Source organism: Lytechinus variegatus, chromosome 7 (assembly GCF_018143015.1).
Source record: "Lytechinus variegatus isolate NC3 chromosome 7, Lvar_3.0, whole genome shotgun sequence".
NCBI lineage: Eukaryota > Metazoa > Echinodermata > Echinoidea > Temnopleuroida > Toxopneustidae > Lytechinus > Lytechinus variegatus.
Window position 1 is genome coordinate 41,469,702 of NC_054746.1, and position 13,741 is coordinate 41,483,442.

The 13,741-nt window shown below is 35.1% G+C and overlaps 1 protein-coding gene across 1 annotated transcript; it reads left to right on the top strand.

The window, feature by feature from the left end:
• The first annotated feature begins 2,886 nt into the window (after positions 1 to 2,886).
• LOC121419322 (potassium channel subfamily K member 2-like) lies at positions 2,887 to 7,967 on the top strand. Its single transcript, XM_041613732.1, has 3 exons — positions 2,887 to 3,492; positions 5,909 to 6,294; positions 6,858 to 7,967. The coding sequence occupies exons 1-3, from the start codon at positions 3,030 to 3,032 to the stop codon at positions 7,023 to 7,025; spliced, it is 1,017 nt and encodes a 338-aa protein (XP_041469666.1). The 5' UTR covers positions 2,887 to 3,029; the 3' UTR covers positions 7,026 to 7,967.
• The last annotated feature ends 5,774 nt before the right edge of the window (positions 7,968 to 13,741 follow it).

Sequence of the window (13,741 nt, forward strand, 5' to 3'; positions counted from 1 at the left end):
TGTTGTTTCATCTCGCGCTTAGCAAGATGAATAGGAAGATAGTCTTTATTTTCCACCTCACAATTAAAGTGCGTGAAAAAGTATAGAGCTGAAATTGAATTTTTTCACATTGGAATATCAAATAGTTTAAGCTCGCGCTTCGCGCTCGCTTTGATTTTCATAATAAAAGATTATTTATTTGTTTATTCATTCATATTTCACCAAGGTAGCTCATTCAACAAAAGTTGATCTTCCATGAGGCCCTGGATAACAAACAATACAACTATATACAATTAAAAACAGTCAATGGTGATAATACATATACAATCATCAGTCCATATGATATTATTAAAATAAGGACGTATAAAGCATGATAAAGTGAATAAAGTGATAAAGTGATTATATAAAGTAATACATTAAAAAAAGATGATAGTTAATTGTTAATTATGTATAATGCCTAGATATTCAGATACTCAACTTGTTCTCTATTCAAATCATTATCCAGTTTCGGATCACAATACCAACAATTTTCTGTTTGCGCTTTGTGCTCGCCGCTTGTAAGAAGATCCATTATTACTAATTCTTTTCATAATTTACAAAACATGAATAGAGTGTACTGTTTTTTAGATCTAAATCTCGATTTTTTTTCTCTCGCGCTTCGCGCTCGCATCAATTGTTTAGTTATATAGCTATCCTGTTCACGATTGATTAAAATTTTCCATTCTTTATGTAGAAATGTCAATCTAAATCTCGATTTTTTTTCTCTCGCTCTACGCGCTCGCACTAATTGTTCAGTTTTTTAGCTATCCTGTTCACGATTGATTAAAATTTTCCACTCTTTATGTAGAAATGTCATTTTTTCAGCTCGCGCTTCGTGCTCGCATTAATTAATTATTGAAACATGTAACGTCTTCATGGCTGAGTGCAAGCAATCCTTAACAGGTACCTTTTCGATCAGTTCAAAATGTATATAAAAAAATTCTGCCCGCACTTTGCACTAATTAATGTAACTAGGAAGATCCCCAATTACTCAACCTTTCATGATTTACAAAACATGAATAAATCAAGTGTCTCGTTCAGCAGGTCTAAATCTCAAAATTTTCCGCTCGCACTTCGCGCTCGCATCAATTGTTCAGATACATACCTATTCTGTTTAAGTTAAGTGCTTAGAATTTCCATTTCTTTAGGTAAAAAAGTAAAAAAAAATCTGCTCACGCTTGATTTGATTTTCAAAATATGTAACGTCTTCATGGCTAATGTAGTCTTTAACATGCACCTTTTCCATCAGTTCATTTCTACTCGCGCTTCGCATTCGTAAGTAATTATTAAGCTGCATACACATCTTTGTCAGGATAACAGACATTGCCCAGAATGTTCAAATTTAAGGATAAAATACACAAGATTTCCCCCAAAAAATTAAGCTCGCGCTTCGCACTCGCATTATATAAATTAGGATTATGATATTATATATTTATGTTGATTTATAAGACTAAAGCTAAGAAGTGACTATTATAATAGGACTACCCCTTTATAGAAACCCAAAATCATCTTCGAGCGGCCGGTCGGGGAAAATATGGCTGAAAAAAATTCCGCCCCCCTGTTGGCGAAGGCTGGGTCCGCCCCTGGTGATATATATATGTATACATATACTCTCTAAAAATTCGAATGTTGAATCAACATTTGAAAGGTTGGAGGAGTGACAACCTTTTCCAAATGTTAAATCCAGCCTTGTATAAAGCTGAATCCAACATTTTAAGTGTTAGGTAGAACCACTTAAAGTGGTAAAAGCAACATTTAGAAAATGTTGTCACTCCTCCAACCTTTCAGATGTATCTTATGAAATATTTGTGCTATTATGACGAATTTGATATCAAACAAATGCGTACGTCATGCCCCTTCATCACATTGCTTTGTCATTAGGAGCTGAAAAATATTTAGGTGTCATTTTTCCCCCAAGAATCTTCATATTTTTACAAATTAAAAATAAAAACTTGACAAAAACTTTTCCATATTTGTGCTAGTTACTTCTCAACACAAACATTTCAAATTTTTTGTTCAGTGGTGACATATCATGATAGAAAGTGTAATATAAATCATAGATTTGAATTTATATATGTCTATGAAACGATTTTTGAAAATATAATAACAAACAATAGAATACATTTGGCATGAATATTAATTTTTTCCTTCAAAGAAAATTTCAACTGAAATATTCTTTAATCTCAACGGCATCCCCATCATGTGAAAGAGCTAAACATGTGCTTTCATTTGATACCAAATTTGTCATGGTAGTATTTATATTTCTGAAGATATAGTAAATTTTACGATGTTTGGCAAGCGAACAAATTTCGTTGAATTCCATGGGTGTATGTAAACTTTCGGCCTCAACTGTATATATATATAATTTATATATATATATATATATATATATATATATATATATATATATATATATATATATATATATATATATATATATATATGTATATATATATATATATATATGTATGTATGTATGTATGTATGTATATATACATTTGCCGTAGGTTCTGTAAGGCATGTTGCTATCAGAGTTGTGCAGATAAAATTTTCGAAACCTTATTTCAAATACCTCCATGGTTACATGGTTATGAAGCAGTGCGATTCTGGGTTTTTTATTCACACTCAAAGATTCAGTTGATCTCGACGTCGATCATTGGCTTAGTCCACGATCCTTTATTGACCAGGTGGACTGTCCACCTGGTCAATGAAGGATCCACCACTAGTATCCAATCGGTTTGATCTGGTAATCAGACAGATATTGGAAAATACGTAACTAGTCCACCAGCATAATTGTTGCAAAAGAGGTATATTATGGAGTGGATATATATATGAGCTCTGAAATTAGGTGATCTTACGTAATAACGTTGGTAGTATTTCAAGTTATAACGTACAGAGAAGGTAGTTGATATACATTGACACCTCTTCTTATGTTCGGTCTAGTGGTGATGGACTATATCGTGATTTCGTGTTTCCATTTCGATCTGTAAGCAGTTGATGATGACTAGAAAATGACAGATATCGTGATAATCGACGGTCAAAATGGGGAGAAAGAAAGTGGTATAGGGGGAGAGACTGTAGACAATTTAGATGAAGATGAAGACAAAGGGAAAATATCGCCACCGGAAAAGACAAAATGGGTGATAATTTTGATTACTTTTGCAATTGTGTTGGCATATATGTTTGTTGGAGCAGTAATTTTTACCACATTCGAGCGTAAGACTGCATTGGAGGCGTATGAAGACTTTCACGAAGCACTCAGACGACTTTCGTCAGAAAATGATTGCGTTGAGGAGGAGGATGTTGCTGAGATGATGAGGATCGTGACCACGGCCATAGGAGACGGGGGATACTCGAGCGGTCATCCTTATTCTTCCCAACTCAGCACAGGAACGGTCGATGACACTTATTTTGACCGTCCATGGAGCGTAAAACGCTCTTACTTCTTTGCATTAACAGTGGTGACTACAGTTGGTAAGATTCATGATGATACAAGCTCGTTGAGTCTCTAGGCTAAGAATGGTCATGGAATTGAAACGAAATACAATAAGATGAAGATAAAAAGGGGAATGTACTAGAAAACATACTTTTCAAGCATACTCTAAATAAAGCAATTTACTCGAACACGAAAATACGTTTATATAAAATAGGGCCTATGCCTCTTCTCCGACTTCCATAGTCTTTCAAATAAAGTGAAATGAAACATTTCTTTTGATTTTTAAACAAACATTTTACTAGAAATCCTATTCCTTTTGACAAGAGCCATAGGCGGGATTTTAATGGGTGTAGGGGCCAGGTAGGGGTAGTCCTAAAGACTGATGTTTAAGTATATATACATGTATTATTAGCTTTAAACTTACAAACAAGATAAGGCAACCTCCCTACTTATAATTTCCATCTTTTATCTAGTCTATATCGCAAGATCATCAGTGTTCAATTTTATGAGATGACATATAATACAGATCATTTCTCAACATTATATCATGGATTATATGTCCTATATCATCAGAATGAGCAAAACATAGGCTTGAATGTGCGTATGTTTTTAGTGTTAATGGGGGAGTTGTAGGCTACTCGTGTGATATCACCATAATGAATATAAAAAATCTGTGCCATGGGCCATACTGTTTAACTTAAGGGCTGGAAGGGGCAGTGTATGCCCGTAATCTACATAATATAGAATGTACAAACCGATAATGAGAAGCGTTGTTCAAGAAGTAGCAGATGCGGCGTTACACTTTACAGTAGTATAGGTGACACCCTGCCCCCCCCCCCGTGATTTATCAGGTTGTGACAATACAGGGGAAGACGAGAAAAAAAATGAAATAAAATAAAAAGACGAATAAAATGGAAAAGAGAAGAAGAAAGGTGATTGAAAGGTGAAAGCTGATAATAGTTTTTGTTCTTTTGTGACGCATTTTGATTCATGAATCTGAGTGCGCACAGATGCGCGCGCACACACACACACACACACATCCAAAATGTACGTACACGCACATGATTAGTGTTATACACACTGAACGAGATAGCTCAACCCTGCAATGGAAAAATAGAAAAATATGCACGATCGACGTGCAATGGAAAATAAAATTTGCATGCAGCACAAAATGGATCAAATATTAAATGGCTCTCAACCAATCAAAATACAAGAATCTTTGTATGGGTTGTATAAAGATATATGAAATTGACTATGTTAATGGTAACTGTTCAATTATAACTAATCTTTACGTATATTTCTATATTCCTTGTATCTATTTTTTTGAGGGGTCCACATTCTACAAGCTTTGCTTTTCTGTGGACCTCTCCATTCTTCATATAATATATAATTGCATTGATTTAATTATATTTAATGATATTGATTATATTGATTTAAACTTGACATGTATGTTAATTTATATTTAATCATTTTCGAATATGTATATCATCTTTTTTCAATATTGAAATTTGTTTATGCTATTATTTAAATTGAATCAATCTATCTTGTACTTATTTGTATTATTTTGAAGAATGGAAATAAATTGAATTGAATTGAATTACAAACCCACACTCAAAATAAGGAATATACTTGCGTCATGGGATGCGCACCTTCATCTGTTTATGAATAGATTATGAACCGAACTTTTGGGTCAACAAAAAAGCATTGTGTTCTCTTTGTTAAATCCCGAACTGGCTGCACGGAAAGTAAAAGGCAAAAGATTTGTGCTTGAGATGAGGTGAACCCACGGATACCAAATGAAGATTGGGTAATCAAAATATAGATATAATGAAGCTGACTGTGTTAATGGTTGTCATTTGATTGGTTGTTTGATATAGATCATTCATCCCATTTTACAATGACGTCATCAACCGTGCAATTTGGAAATTTGGATCCATACGATTTTGTCCATTGCACGCGCGCAACGAGACTGCACACGTGTTTGCACCGCGCATGCTGTATTTGCGCGACAATCAAAAGACCGAGCTCGAATGAGCATATTTTGCTTCAAAATTCATAAAATTCATAGGAAAAATTTTTTTTTTAGTTTTCATATATAAACCAAATAATGAATGTTTCCATTCGTGCAATGGACAGAATATTCTATTCGGTGAAAGATGAAATAAATGATGATCTCTTCATTTCATATTTCACCTCATGAAGTATTTTGTCCATTACACTCATATACATTCATTATTTGTATACTATTATCAGTCAGCCCATGGACATCATGAGTCAACCGAAAATGTTAATGTTGTAATTTGGGGTCCTTTCCGATTTTTTTGATATTCACTCATATTGTCATTTAGATGAAATAAGACTTGAGTTATGCCCACCCCCACGGGCAACTATATATATTCATGAACCATGATAACTATTTTAGGGTTTGTTTATCTGTCTTTATACTTTCTTCAGGATTTGGTTATTGTTCTCCACGTACGGGACTGGCTCAGATCTTCTGCATGCCTTACGCTGTCGTAGGCATCTTACTTACATGGAGTTTAATTAGCTCAGTGGGTCAAATCCTTCAGAGGCTCTGCCTCAACAGAATCAGTATGGGTCTACAGATCTGTCTGAATCACTGTCCAAAAATTGGAATTGTTTCTGCTGATATGACTTTGTTATATCATATCGTCATACTGATGCTCATCCCGCCCAGTTTAGCATACTCCTTCACGCAGGAAAACTGGACATTCACAAGCAGTTTTTACTATAACGTTGAGACTGTGACCACCATAGGGTTCGGAGATATTCGACCAGACTTCTCAGGAATTTCTGTTTTTCAGCTGGTTTTGTTAAGAGTAAGTCATGTTGATCTTAGGGGTATATGATATGTGACTAGTAGACCAATGATGCTACCTAAGACTGCTTCTGATTGTTCTGACACTTTTCTCCAGGAATTTAGGATTTATACATGGGATGCTTGACAACACGAAATAGTGCTATTGCAGAGTTAGGGTCATGTGATTTTAAACTCGCAGTCCTACCATCAGAAATGGCCAATATAAGCTCCCATGTCGATGCTTCTGCATTAATTTATACATGATATGGTTAAGATTAGGGTTATCATGGTTATGCTAGAGTTTGAGATGTGTGGATTAGGATTACGTTTAGGGATATGTTTTGCCATGAATCTATGTAGTAGGTCCATTGTTTTGCAGGTGTTATATAGAAGCAGTTTTCGCCAGAGACAATATCATGAAGCCTGTGAGTTAGAAATCTTGTTAAGCTATACCATCAGACCAAATGTTGAAATCATCATTTTAAAGCAATCCGATCTGACTCATCCATTTTGGAAGTGGTGTGAGCAACGAAAAATCACTCTGTAATTGACTAAAGTTTTATATGTTTCTTTTTGTTCCAGATCTTGATCTTCTCTTACCTCTACATGTGCCTTGGCGCTGTGACCTCATTTGTCAACAGTTTCAGAGAGTTCCAAAAAGAGCTCTTCATTTTGATCTCGACTCGTCTTTCCCGATACATTAAAAATATCACTAAACGGCGGCAACAGAAGCAGAGGGTTAATAACTAAGTCGAGTTTGGAAGAATTTGACGTTTTTGGGAATCCTCATTGTGATTTCTGCTGAAACGAACACAGTGTGTGTGTTCACAGTATGGAGTATGTGAAAAATTTATTCACTCAAATTCAACAGTGAGAAGATATTTTCATTGTGGACACCTCGACGGTGTGACTGTTTACAGCGTGTTGACCTATGGCCGACTATGTGGATTCACACTGTTGAAATGCTCAGATTTTACAGTATGAAGGTGATTTCACAATGTGTTCCACATTGTGTTCTTTCCAGTAGGATTGGGAAATGGGGTGAGATTCTGCAAGTCTGTTTCAAGTAGTTTTCACAGACACAAGTATATTATTATGGTTTACTGACGCCATATCGGTCACAAAATACGTGTCGGTCTGGACGTACTCGGGGATACAATTTATTGGACATGATAGGAAAGCTACAATATATGTCAGGGGCGCATTCATAATTTCCCAGTTTGGGAACTTATTTTGATTTGATATTGGAAAAGTAGTAAAACGTTACGATAATTACACACTGCGATTGTCTCTTGATTGTCTTCCAACATGGCCAACATGGTGTAGTGATGACGATGTCTTTCCCAGACCATAAAAATGTAACCTTATTCTAAAAGAAACTAGCTGTCTTAATTTCCCCCTTAACCCCACCCAACTTAATGTTGTTCGAAATATCAAACTAATAGCAGTTACTCTTCAAATTGATCTCAAATGAAACCTACACATTGCAGAAATTGTTTCCAAAGCATCTCGTAGATTGTTCGGAGGCAACTTTAGCTAATAATATGGCGACTGTACTGTTCAGGTTCATTCTCTGATATGCTTCCCCTGTCTCTCACACTTCTATCACCATCAAATAATCTGATAAATTAAAATGTGTTCCAAAGCGGGTAGTCAATATAATTGTATAGGTCCTATGATTTTTTTTAACGTTAATTACTATGATGCTCTAGTAATAGGCAAACTCACTTCATTATATATCTTCCAGAAGGGACTCACTTTTGTTAAGTTTTGGACAGAAATTACGAAACTAACAATTATAAAAACTTTATACACATGGCCCGTTTTCTAGCACTAGACAATTGCGAAACATGACTGATTTCCTCACAAGTAAAATACTGACAGATATCGTCAATCCACCAACCCTCAATTTGCAAAGAAAATGAAGTAGATTTACCTATCTCCCTGTATTTTTTATATACAGGCAAATGAGCCAATCTCAATGGTACCATATCAGCATGCCTTCTGATTCCATTTTTTTTAATACAAATAGTATACCTTGTGTACATGCACCCCCCTTCCCCTCTGTTTCTCTCTCCCCTCTCTATGACTTTCTTGCACACCCTTCACTAAGTATCCCCCCTCTCTCTCTTTTTTTGGGGGAATCTTTTCTTTGGCTTTCCATCGTCATTCTGGAGTATAAACATACATGTAAGTTTAGAATGACTGCAATTATTGTCTTGTTGAAATATTTTATTATCTTAATGATTCTCAAGTTGAATGTATTAAATGAGAATTTTAAAAAAATAAATGAAATTTGTATAGCGCACGTATCCACCTTGTTAGATGCTCAAAGCGCTCCTATGTTCATGATATTACCCCGGCTTTTCGGTGCTCACAGCTTTTTGAGGGATTACTTCCTACCGTACCCCATTTACCTCACCTGGGTTGAGTGCATTACAATGTGGAAATCTCTGTTTGTATCTAAATATGTATGTGCCTAGTATGTATTTTGCTTATCATGATTAACTATCGTTTATTTTTACGTCTATGTTTTTCATTCGACTCTCCCCTTCTCTTTTACTCAATTTTCTCATTTTATTTTCCAGTACCACTTCAACTCTCTCTCACACATCTCTCTCCACCTTCTCACTCTCTCTCTCTTCTTTTCTCCCAGTCACTTTCTTTCTCTCTATCTCCCCGGCAAAGCTATCCCCTTTTTTCTATATTACCTTCCATGTCGTGAGATAATCTTGCAAGTAGACTAAGTTTTGATACAATCCTGTATTTACGATTTTGGTTTTTATTTAATCTGTAATCATATTGTGATTCATGAATTTGAAAATTGATCAATTCAGCGTGTGCTACTGATCAATATCTGTATGTGCATGTATATACCAATACACGCATGAATAAATAAGATAGAATGAAAATCATTCAAAACTCTCCAGAAAACGAACATAATTTTACTCGAAGGCGGAAATCATTAATTTAGATGGATAGCTAGCTCCATCAACAATATAAAAACTGACATGGGTGGTATTCACTCAAATAAGGACAATATAAGGGTCAATACATGGTTTGACCCGGTACAAATTGCAACAAAAGTTTTTTTTTAAACTGTTTCTGGCAGTATTTGACGTCAGGAATAAAATACTAAAAATCTACCCAAATCGGCATCCGGGATAGTTTTATTTTCAAGATGGCGTCCAAGGTGGCCGCCACATCTACTAGAATCCTAATTCGGTTTATATTCCATGGTCTAGGGGGAAAAGAATTTGCTGATACAAGTCAGAGTGTATATAAGTACACCAGTTTACCTGGAAAATCAAAGATGGCCCCCAAATGGCTGAGGTAGGCTCAATATCCACAATTCATCAATTTCTCACTTAAGTGGCTTTAATTTGGTTTCTATTTCATGGTTTTAAGGGTGAAGAAGTACATCGGGACAATTATAAAGGACAGCCAGTGGCCTGGTGTGTAAAACAAAAATCAAAGATGTCTTCCAAAAATGGAGTTTAAAATAGCTATTGATAGTTAGAGGGATGGTCCGGGCTGAAAATATTTAAATCTTATTACATCGAGTAGAATTCACTAACCAAAATACCGAAAATTTCATCAAAATCGGACAACAAATAGCAAAGTTATTGAAGTTTAAAGTTTAGCAATATTTTGTGAAAACAGTCGTCATGAATATTCATTAGGTGGGTTGATGATGTCACATCCCCACATTCCGTTTTCTTATGTTATTACATAAAATCATATTTTTTTTTCATTATTTCATACTTGTGTGAATAATATGTCTCCCTTATAAGGAAATATGTTGCAGCAATAATATCTAATGCACTAAATCAGTTGTCAATCCAATTTTTGTAGTTCTTGGAGGAAAAAAAATGAATAAACCTAATTTCATGTAATAAAATACAAAAGAACAAGACAGTGGGGATGTGACATCTGTTGGAAAAATGCTATTAGAGCCCACTTACTGTAATACTTAAAGATGTTGAATATCGCAAATTGCAAAGATGAATATTATTTTTTTCAGCACGAACGTCAGTGGTATAGTAATCATAGTCGCAATTCGTCAGATTTTTTTTTTTAAATAAGCAGAAAACTGATAAATGTCCACAACAACTTTTGAAAAGCAGCCGATAAAGGATCGCATTTTTATTTCTTCTAAACATAGAATCTTAATAAATTGCACAGGTAATTTTTGATTATTTTTTTTATTTATTCACATGTTCTTTTGTTCGTTTGTTTATCATGTTTATTTTTTCATGTGCAATGCTTTGAATAATTTCCATTTATTGTCAGCTTTATCTCATAATGGTTCAATTCACTAAATTCAAATGATATTCAAGCTAAATGCATTTGGGAGATATAACGGTATTCCAAACTTGGAATCAAATGTCTTCATGCGGCAAAATCTGCTAATCGATAAGGATGTAACATTAAATTGTACACATCTTGTTCACATCAACAGTCATATGAAATACCTTTGCCAGTGATATTAGACAGTGTACACTTTATCAAGCTATCAAAGCCACCGAATATAAAATAATATTGCGCCTGTTCCCATTTCAGGCACCCGAAATCATTTTCAAGCGCCACTTTTCTTCATGCATTACACAAATTAAATATAGGATATTCACAGTTGTTATAAATATTGTTTCTCGTGTCTGATACATGACATAACGGCATTGTCGCTCGGCGGAAATAATGGTTATTCTCTTTCAAATTCGATGATGGAGCCTAAAACAAATGTGTCTGTAACCTGATATTTTATTACTTCAGCTTAACGGGAGGGGGAAGTACACAAAATTGATTTTTGCACATGGAAACCTCTCCAAATCATAATCTATTTCTAAACTTTATGATAAATATTGAAGTTAAAATATGTCCTATATAGTAGTAGTAATGTCTATACCTCGTTTCCACTATCGTGCGATCCTTTAAGAAAACTATGATTAGATCACCACGAATACTCTACGATTAAGTGAGAACATTACGATTAACTGGGAACTGTTGTTTATATTATTATGATCCGTTTTCTCTGTAAGTTACCTCTGTTGCCTTCATGTATCTTATATTAGTTCCTGATCTGGGATTATTTCCTTTTTATTATGCATTCACCTCTATATGTTCCTTTGTTTGATTTTGAATATTGAATAACTTGATGAAGAAAAAAAGCAATGAGTCTTACGACTGGCAAAGATTCAAAACCGATTATGCTTCTTGCATGTTAAATTCCTGAAATTTTTGTATGCAAGTAATTATCTTTATTCAAAGTTAATGGATTTCAGTCTATCAAAATTTGAATTATGATAATTTATATTCATTCTAATCATCAAATAATAGATTATTTGACTTGCTTATTCTAATAGGCATATCCTGCTTTTCAATTTGAGGCATATAAAAAGAAAATATTCGCACTTAAAGGACAAGGTGCACCCCAACAAAAAATTGATTTGAATAAAAAGACTAAAATGCAACAAGCATAACACTGAAAATTTCATCAAAATCGGATGTAAAATAAGAAAGTTATGGCATTTTCGCTTCATTTCACAAAACAGTTATATGCACATCTCAGTCGGTATGCAAATGAGGAACTGATGACATCACTCACTCACCATTTCTTTTGTATTTTATCATATGAAATCTGAAATATTTTTATTTCCTCATCATTGTCATGTGAAATGAAGTTTCATTCCTCCCTGAACACGTGGAATTACATTATTTCAACATTTTGTGCTTCAGGCAAGGAAGTCCTCATCGTCAAATTCGTAAAAATTGAAATATTTTATAATTCAAACAATAAAAAACAAAAGAAATAGTGAGTGAGTGACATTATCGACTCTCTCAAATGCTGGATGTAACTGGCTCGTTCATCATGTTCATATAACTATTTTGTTAAAAATAAGCGAAACTTTGAAATGTCATAACTTTCTTATTTTACGTCCGATTTTGATGAAATCTTCAGCATTGTGCTTGTCTGATTTTTCTCTATTGATTCAAATCAACATTTTTCTGAGGTGGACTTGACCTTTAAGTTGGTTTCCAATTGAAACATAATCTTACACTGCTCAACCCAGCCCCATCTTGGTTCCCATTGTATCGGCGCCCTTCAGCTCCCTCTGTGCAAGGGCCCGGCCATCAGGGGTGGTATTCTGAGATCATCTCAGATGAAATAAAATATTTTATCTCCGTTAAAATCAGTGAGATAAAATGCCCTTAAAATCTCTCCAAATTGGTATTCTGAGAACCATTTTATCTTCATTTTATCTCTGTAAGACACACCTACTTTTTAATCAATATCCAATTAGAAACGCGCTTTTATAGCTCTTTCGTGTCAGTCAACCAATGGAAATCCATTAGGTGTGGCAAAGGGGTGAGATTGCGTTAATTTTTGACTTCAAATACGCTTGCACTATTCGCTCGCGCGTCTTTACAGAGATTTCTTTTTAACAAATACCGTGTTTACACATGACTCGGCTCGAGTGTTGAATCCTCAAGCAGGGTCGAACGCTGCGAAGAGGGCATGCTGTGATCGCGTTTATACGTACATATAAAAAGGCGAGTTCAACACGGCTCGCGGATCTCGAACGGAAGAAGAATTATGACGTCGCAAATTAAAGGCGGGAAATTCACCGCCGGAATCGAATCTTGTCCGTGCGAACAACAACAATGCCAAAAGTGAAAGCGCGCGCAGTGACCTAGGTCAAGAGGGTTCGACACGGCTTTCTGTTTACACACGAAAAAATTGCCGAGTCTGACTCGGCTCGCGGGTTGAAACCTACGACTTTGGCGGATCAAAAAAGCCGTGTTCGACACGGCTCGCGGATCACAGTGATCGCGTTTACACAGCATAAAATTGCCGTGTTCGACACGGCTCGCGTGTCGAACCCCCGAGCCGTGTCCCTGTGTAAACACGGTAAAAAAGGACTATGCTCTCATCTTTTTTCGAGTTCTGTATCGCATCTTTTCAAGCATCATTTCAAAGACAATATTAGTAAAGACAAGTCTTCTGAAATACTTTCTTAATGTACAGGAATAACGTTAAGGTGTTATTCTTAATAAATATATAATTTTTCTTCATTTTCATGTCAACATTTGGGGTTAATTCACCTAGAAATATTGGTGAAATCAACGTCGCGGAGATAAAATAGCCCCTACCCTCTTTTAAGTTTATTTCATTTTTTTCTTCAAACTATCTTGGGCGCAAGCACATCTGCGTTGCAATACCCAGATATACGCGATGCCTTTGTCTACGCAGGCACTGTTTTGTTGCGTATCATTAAAAGTTACGCAAGATAAAATTTATACGCAAGATAAAATTGTAAATTTATCTGAGATATAAATGTCATCTCAGAATACCAATTTCATTTTAAGAGATAAAATAAAATATTTTAAAGATAAAATGACCTCAGAATACCACCCCAGGGCACTGGGAATGATTTTTAAGAGGGGTGCTGGGGAGTGTTTCATGA

Coding starts and splice junctions, on each gene's coding strand:
- LOC121419322 (XM_041613732.1), top strand. CDS start 3,030: ATGACAGATATCGTGATAATCGACGGTCAAAATGGGGAGAAAGAAAGT. Junction 3,493..5,908: donor AACAGTGGTGACTACAGTTG/GTAAGATTCATG, acceptor TACTTTCTTCAG/GATTTGGTTATTGTTCTCCA. Junction 6,295..6,857: donor TTCAGCTGGTTTTGTTAAGA/GTAAGTCATGTT, acceptor TTTTTGTTCCAG/ATCTTGATCTTCTCTTACCT.